Below are 7292 nucleotides of genomic sequence, written 5' to 3' on the forward strand. Positions count from 1 at the left end.
CGTGTCTAGCTATGTAACCAACCTGCACGTTCTGCACATGTACCCCAGAACTTAAAGTATAATTAAAAAAAAAAAAAAGAAAGAAAAGAAAAGTCGGCTTGTGACAGTGCACAGGGCCTGGGGATCAGAAGCCACCGACGCCAACCATTTACGTCAGGTTCTGTGACCCGCCTGCAGGGACAGAGGAATGGAGAATACAGTCCTCGCTGACTGGGATGTTGAAGGACAGGTTTATTCAAACTCAGAAGACCCTTAAAGTACCGAATTGTACATGAGAGCAGGTACGGAAAAGTTTCCCACTGTCTTAATAGAAGCCAGCGGAGCTACTTTCTGTGAAAAGACGCAACTGGAAAAGACGTGGAAAGTATCTGACACCCAAACCAACCCCACGAGTGTGCTGGCGATCCTAGTACCCTATCCCCGAATTCTGAATGGAAAAATTCCTCTCCCAAGACATGAGCATGAATGCGATTCCAGGCCGAAAGATATTTTGGGAGAATATTCCAGAGGCAAATCAACACGCTGGGCTCGGTGGTTTCCACAACTGAGGCCACCTGCTATTCCCAAAGAGAACATCAATTGTGTTCATGATTCACTCAAAGCAGATAAAATTTTCAAAAATGTTAGGGATCAGTGCTCCATGAACATGGCTCAGTAAAATTACAAGCTGGAGAGTAACCGCTCCCATAAATGTGAGGAGAATTGAAAAGGATTTACGTAAGAAAACAAACAAATTAGAATGATGCAAGAAGAGATAAGCATTTTCTCTCTGCATGTATGTGTGTAGATATGGTATGTGTGTATACACGGACATACATGTGGCGGATCCTATTATAGATCCCAATCAACGAAGAAATGTAATGTGCAAGGATTTGAAATACTGTATGCATCACAACGTAGAGTTTTGTGTTTCTCAATTTGCCTTCATGAGACGAAAGCAATCGAGAACTGCCTTGGCTTTGAATGTGAAAGAAGAGAATCTAGCAATCACCAGAGAATGATTACTGTGGAGATGATTAAATTAAAGACCATTAATTTAATCACATTAATGTAATCAAATCCTTTTCCACCCTACCTCCAGTCTCCCACTTTGACATTCTTATCCATGAACTCTGATCACCTATAATATATTGAATACACGAGGAACCCATTTTGAACATTTTTAAAAAAGAAATGAATCTCATTTGATTTAGGTTGTGATGTAAGGGAAATAGTAAGATTGTCACAATATCTTTTACCTTTAATTTTAGATGCTATCACTAAAAAGAAAAACAGGACTTTCACTGGCTGACTGATTGTCTGGAAACAGTTTTGGGATTTCTTTTCTAAGCTTCTTCAGTGAAATCTTTACATTGTAGAGAAAATGTTTTTGAGAGTTGAGTGTGGTCTGTGGAGTGTCCTCTTAGTACTAACTTCTGAGTAGGTTTCATTCAACCCTTTGTTGAACTGTGAAAAGGTGTTCCATTTATAATAAACAACTATCTGAAAGTAGCACCATTCATTTTAGAGGAATTTTAAATGGCACTCCAATTTGTAAAATTCTAATGAAATTTAATTAATTTCCAAATTTTAATCAATAGGCATCATATTCAAGATCTCATCAAAAAATTATTAAATGGCAATACTTTGTCCTTGTTAATGAAAAAATAACACTGTGAAAACAATTGTCTTCCTTTATCGTCAAAGCCTATCCAACAGTAACTATCTCAACGTCGCCAGAATTCAATCAAAATCTGATTGGATTAAAAAGGAGGGCAAGGGTGTGGCTAAGGTGGGTGGAGAGACCCTCTCCTCTAAAAGCCCCTGGCAGCCAGCTCTCACTCCAGATCTGAGCTGTCCGCAGAAGCAGGTGGAGGCCAGAGGAGAAACTCCAGAAGGAGAGGTGAGTTCAATCTTCTGGAATTCATTTTTACAAAGGGCCTATGAGAGTCTAGGGGAAGGCAAGAATTTCTTGATTCCACAAGTGCTGTGTGAGGCCAACCCCATGAGAGACACACTGTATTTCTGGAGGATAACGGGGCCTCTGCCCTGGTAGCAGTTAGGTGAGTCTTAGATTCTCAATACCAAGGCTGGAGAAATGACAATGTCCATTTTCTAGAATTTCACCAGAATTTGGTAGACTTTCTGACATGATGGACAGAGGTTCGGTGGCTGGGTTATTCAGTGTCAGGTTTTCCTACGGGTTGGGGAATGTTTTCCTATTCTCCCCTTCCCACAACCCCTGGCAACCATCATTCCTCTCTTACTTTTTGATTTTTTTTTCAGTTTTTTGTTTCTTTTAATTCAGAAAGAGAAAGGGAAGGAATGAAAAGCAAAGTTTGTTTAAATTACTATTGCAGAAAAGATCTGGCTGGATGCTGGGACCCACCTCTCGAAGGATGGGGATTCGCTATTTACTTAATTTTTTTGAGACTGGGTCTCGCTCTGTCGCCCAGGCTGGAGGGCAGTGGCTATTTTCCGATTCTGTGAGATCAGTCAACTCAGATTGCACAGAAGTGAGATGATACCCCATTTACTTCCCTCAGCCTCACTTCTTTCACTTCCCATAACGCCCTCAGCCTTCATCCACGTTGGTGCCAATGCCAGGATTTCCTTCTTTTTTGTGGTGGCATAGTTCATGGTGTATATCACCATTTCCTCATCCATTTTTCTCCCACAGACTCTGGGGTTGTTTCCATGGCTATTGTAAATCACGCTGCACAGAACCTAAGAGTGCAGATATCTCTTTGACACGCTGACCTCTTTCTTTCACGTATAAACACAGAAGTAGGGTTGCTGGAACATAGGCGGTTCTATTCTTAATGTTTTCAGAAACCTCCCTACTATGTTCTGTAGTGGTTGTACCAATTTTCTTTCCCACCAACAGTGTACAAGTGTTCCCCTTTCTCCACATCCTTTCCCACACGTATCTTTTGTCCTTTTGATCATAGCCATCCTAGCAGAGGGGAGGTAATATCTCATTGTGGTTTTGTTGCTGGAGGGCTCAGGAGGGTCTCTGGATACCTGAGGGACCCCGGTCCAGCCAGTTTCCAGGTTCTTGATGCTGTCAGGAGAACGAATTCAGGGATGAGCCAGAATGAAGTGAAAGGCAAGAAGCTTCTATTCCAGAGCAAAAGTACATAGTGAGGAGAGAAGCGTGGGCATGATTCTGAGAGCTGGTGGCGTGCAAAGGAGTTCGGGTTTTCTATTTTTACGAGCCCTCCTAATTTGGAGGTGAACTAATCATTAGGTGTTCTAGGAAAAAAGTGGAGATTTTGTAGAATTGGGGAGCACCCATTTTTATACTACATAGGGGCATCCTGGGGTCAGCCATGACACTGGAGATTGTGTGATTTAGTGTGGTAACGACCACGGCAATTACTGTGGTAATGGTTTCAACCAGCTTAACTCCCTCCTATATTTTTTAGCACCTCATCAGTCCAGGGTCCTCCTTGTCCTTGTAATTTTAGTGACAAGTGGCTAATTTTAACAGCCACTGTTTTGGTCTTATATGAAATTGTCACTGGATACGTTCTTGATTGCCTTGTGACCACACAGTGTTCCCGTCTCAGTTGAAATTGCATTTCTCTGATGGTGAGTGAAGTTCAGCTTGTTCTTCAGTACTTGCTGGTCATTGGTGTGTGTTTTTCAGAGAAATGTCTATTCAGGTTTTTGCCCATTGGAAATTGGATTATTTTGGCTTTTTTTTTCTTTTTACTATTCCCTTGAAAATATTCCTTATATATTTTGGATATCAATCCATTGCCATGTACATGGCTGCTTGTTTGTTTTTTTTTTCGTTCTGTTTTTGCTTTTTCTTTTTTTTCCACTATGCAGAAGATTGAGGTTGTCCTGGTCCAACTTATTTGTAATTTGTATCTTGTCCTTTTGGTGTGCTATCAGGTTTTTCACCACATCCAGTTTGCACAGTTGGGGAAGTAGAAGGTCTTCAAATGGACTCCAGCACTGTCCAATAGAAACACAAGATAACCCATATATGTAACTGTGAATTTATTTTCTGGTAGTCACATAAAATGTCACAAAACAAGCCTAATGAATTTTAACTCAAAATATAATCATTTAACACGTGAGCAACTTTAAACTTTCTCAAGCAGGCACTTTACATTCTCTTTCCCCCATTATGTCTTCAAAAAGAAGAGTGTGTTTGGCTCACGGCACATCTCCATCTGGATGAGCCCCATTTCAGGTGTCAATAGCTATTTGTGACTGCTGGCTACCATATCAAACGGCTCAGGTGTCGTCTCCTTTACTATTTCCACTCAAAGTCTTTCGGTGAATCATGCCCTTTATTGCAATGAGTATGACAGATACGAGAATTTCAGGGCCTCGAGTCATTTACATTTGTATTCGTGTTGTGTCTTCATCGCTAGCAGTAGTGATTTTCAGTATCGTGTCATGATAGCTCTATGCACGTCAAGATTAAAGTCCCAAGCACTCTCAGCTGTTCATTCAGCTCATGGAAATTCTAATACCATGTTCATTTTTTTTTTCTACAGACATTTGCCATGGCTGAACACTTCAAACAAGTCATTAGATGTCCAGTCTGTCTAAAAGATCTTGAAGACGCCGTGCAACTGAAATGTGGATATGTCTGCTGCCTCCCGTGCCTCAATTCACTCCAGAAGGAGCCCGATGGGGAAGGTTTACTGTGCCGCTGCTGCTCTGTGGTCTCTCAGAAGAATGACATCAAGCCCAAGTACAAGCTGAGGGCGATGGTTTCCATCATCAAGGAACTAGAGCCCAAGCTGAAACGTATTCTAACGATGAACCCAAGGATGAGGAAGTTTCAAGGTAAGGAATCTATATGACCTGCCACAAGCCAGCAAAGGCACTGGGAAAACGACTTTCAAACATTTCTTCATGAAGCATAGACACTAGCAGATATCTAGCATCTAAAACTTCTATGCTTCACCAACAACCGCGGTTCTCACCGTTGCGTATAGATTTTCATGGAATCTGTGCAAGTTTGTACAATACTTTGGTGAGCAAGCTACTGTCTCCTTTCATGTATCATACGTGCTAAGTGGAAAAATAATTTTAATCAAATTATCCGCTAACTTAGTTCGAAAGGAATTTCTGATATGAATAAGGTGGACTCGTGAACAATTTTTCTATTCATGGAATCTATAGATAAAATTTAACCTCAACAGGCGGCGAAACAAGTTTTCCCGGGAAATTTGGATTTGGGAAAGAAAGCAGAATAAAAGTAAAAGTGAATAGTGTATGTAAGCGTTTGCAGTCAAAGGGCAGAGGGAGTCTGTAGCGTGTGTCTTTGCTCAACTACTGGTTCTTATTTCCACAGTGGATATGACCTTGGATGTGGACACAGCCAACAACTATCTCATCATTTCTGAAGACCTGAGGAGTGTCCGAAGTGGGGATTCCAGCCAGAACAGGAAGGAGCAAGCTGAGAGATTCGACACTGCACTCTGCGTCCTGGGCGCCCCTCGCTTCACTTCCGGCCGCCATTACTGGGAGGTGGACGTGGGCACCAGCAAAATATGGGATGTGGGCGTTTGTAAGGAGTCTGTGAACCGACAGGGGCAGATCGTGCTTTCTTCAGAACAGGGCTTCTTGACCGTGGGTTGCAGAAACGGAAACATCTTTGCTGCCAGCACTATGCCTATGACCCCTCTCTGGGTGAGTCCCCAGTTGCACAGAGTGGGGATCTTCCTGGATGTAGGTATGAGGTCCATCTCCTTTTTCCATGTTGGTGATGGGAGCCATATCTACACATTCAGCAAAATTCCTGATTGCGAGCCATGGCGTCCATTTTTTGCTCAGAAACGTGGAAGTCAAGATGATCAGAGCATCCTGAGTATCTGTTCTGTGAGCAACGTAGCCAGTGCCAGTGCCCCAGTTGATTCTGGGGAAAGGAAATAAACACTTGAACACAATCATCTTTAGGAAGTTTCTGTGCACCCATAGCCATAGCTGAGAACTTTTCTGCTAGGTACACACAGGTGGTACAAATGGATAGAAGGCAAAGATCCATCATCGTTCTGTAAACCATGAACAGAAAGCAATTATATGAATTAGGGGAAAATCACATTTTACTTAAAGTTTGTCATGTTATTTTGTTTGGGGCTTATGCTTATATTTCTGTTGAATAAATATTTTGAAAATTCAGATTCATTTGCCAATGTTTTCTATTTTCTGCAAGATGAGTGGACTGTGTGGTACGGAAGTTATGAACTAAATACTAATTTGAATGTGACCCAACACAGTCACTGAATTTCAAATGATAAGGACCTACGAATACAGCAAAATTATATATGTCTGTGTATTCAGTTTCACCCAACAACTGAACACTGACATCCATTTCAAGTGCACACTGAGTGTTTGCCACAAATATGTGTGGTCTTAGGGAGAACTCATTAGCTTTAAAACGGAAATACTATACACCCTCTAGTATGATGGCGACAGAGTCCTATTAGAAATCAATAACAGGGAGAAATCCATAAATTCCTGAATACGTGGAAATGAAATAACCACTTCTAAATACAATGATCAAATATGAAATTACAATGGAAATTACAGCTCTCCTGAGTTGAATGAAAAGCAGACATTTACAAAATTTGTAGATGCTGTTGAAGCTTAGTGAGAAACTCATAATAGGAAGGAAATACCATAATCAGTCATCTTAATTTCTCCTTTAAGTTACTTCAGTAAGAGCAATTCAATCGTCAGCATTTTGGTCAGCGCCACCTCATCCATGCCCGGGCTGCACTGACAGTGGGGCCACATGCTGGGCAGTGGCTCAGGGTCAGACCACAATGTCCAGGTTCACCTCAAATCCCTTTGCCGTACCGACACTGACAGTGAGAGAAAGGAAGACAGTCTCCTTTACAAACTGAGCCAAGCCCTGGGTTGTCAGAAACTCTGAGCTTCTCTTCGTTGTTAGAGAAGCAAATGTGGCACATACACACCATGGAATACTATGCAGCCACAAAAAAGGATGACTTCATGTCCTTTGCAGGGACATGGATGAAGCTGGAAACCATCATTCTCAGCAAACTATCACAAGGTTGGAAAACCAAACACCGCATGTTCTCACTCATCAGTGGGAGTCGAACAGCGAGAACGCATGGACACAGGGAGAGGAACATCACACACCGGGACCTGGCAGGGCGTGGGGGGTTAGGGGAGGGACAGCGTTAGGGAGAAATACCTAATGTAGGTGACGGGTCGATGGGTGCAGCAAACCACCAGGGCACGTGTCTAGCTATGTAACCAACCTGCACGTTCTGCACATGTACCCCAGAACTTAAAGTATAATTAAAAAAAAAAAA

At 42.0% G+C, this 7292-nt stretch overlaps 1 protein-coding gene across 1 annotated transcript; it reads left to right on the top strand.

The window, feature by feature from the left end:
• Positions 1 to 1803: 1803 nt before the first annotated feature.
• On the top strand, positions 1804 to 6131 carry LOC116465103 (ret finger protein-like 4A). The gene is made up of 3 exons (XM_032148304.2): positions 1804 to 1882; positions 4497 to 4791; positions 5303 to 6131. The coding sequence occupies exons 2-3, from the start codon at positions 4506 to 4508 to the stop codon at positions 5881 to 5883; spliced, it is 867 nt and encodes a 288-aa protein (XP_032004195.1). The 5' UTR covers positions 1804 to 1882; positions 4497 to 4505; the 3' UTR covers positions 5884 to 6131.
• Positions 6132 to 7292: the final 1161 nt, after the last annotated feature.

The sequence above is a fragment of the Hylobates moloch genome, unplaced genomic scaffold (assembly GCF_009828535.3).
Source record: "Hylobates moloch isolate HMO894 unplaced genomic scaffold, HMol_V3 SCAFFOLD_3002, whole genome shotgun sequence".
Lineage (NCBI taxonomy): Eukaryota > Metazoa > Chordata > Mammalia > Primates > Hylobatidae > Hylobates > Hylobates moloch.

Excerpts from the sequence above, each read along its gene's own strand:
- LOC116465103 (XM_032148304.2), top strand. The coding sequence starts at position 4,506 with ATGGCTGAACACTTCAAACAAGTCATTAGATGTCCAGTCTGTCTAAAA. Across the intron at positions 4,792-5,302 it reads AAGGATGAGGAAGTTTCAAG|TGGATATGACCTTGGATGTG; the intron begins GTAAGGAATCTA and ends TTATTTCCACAG.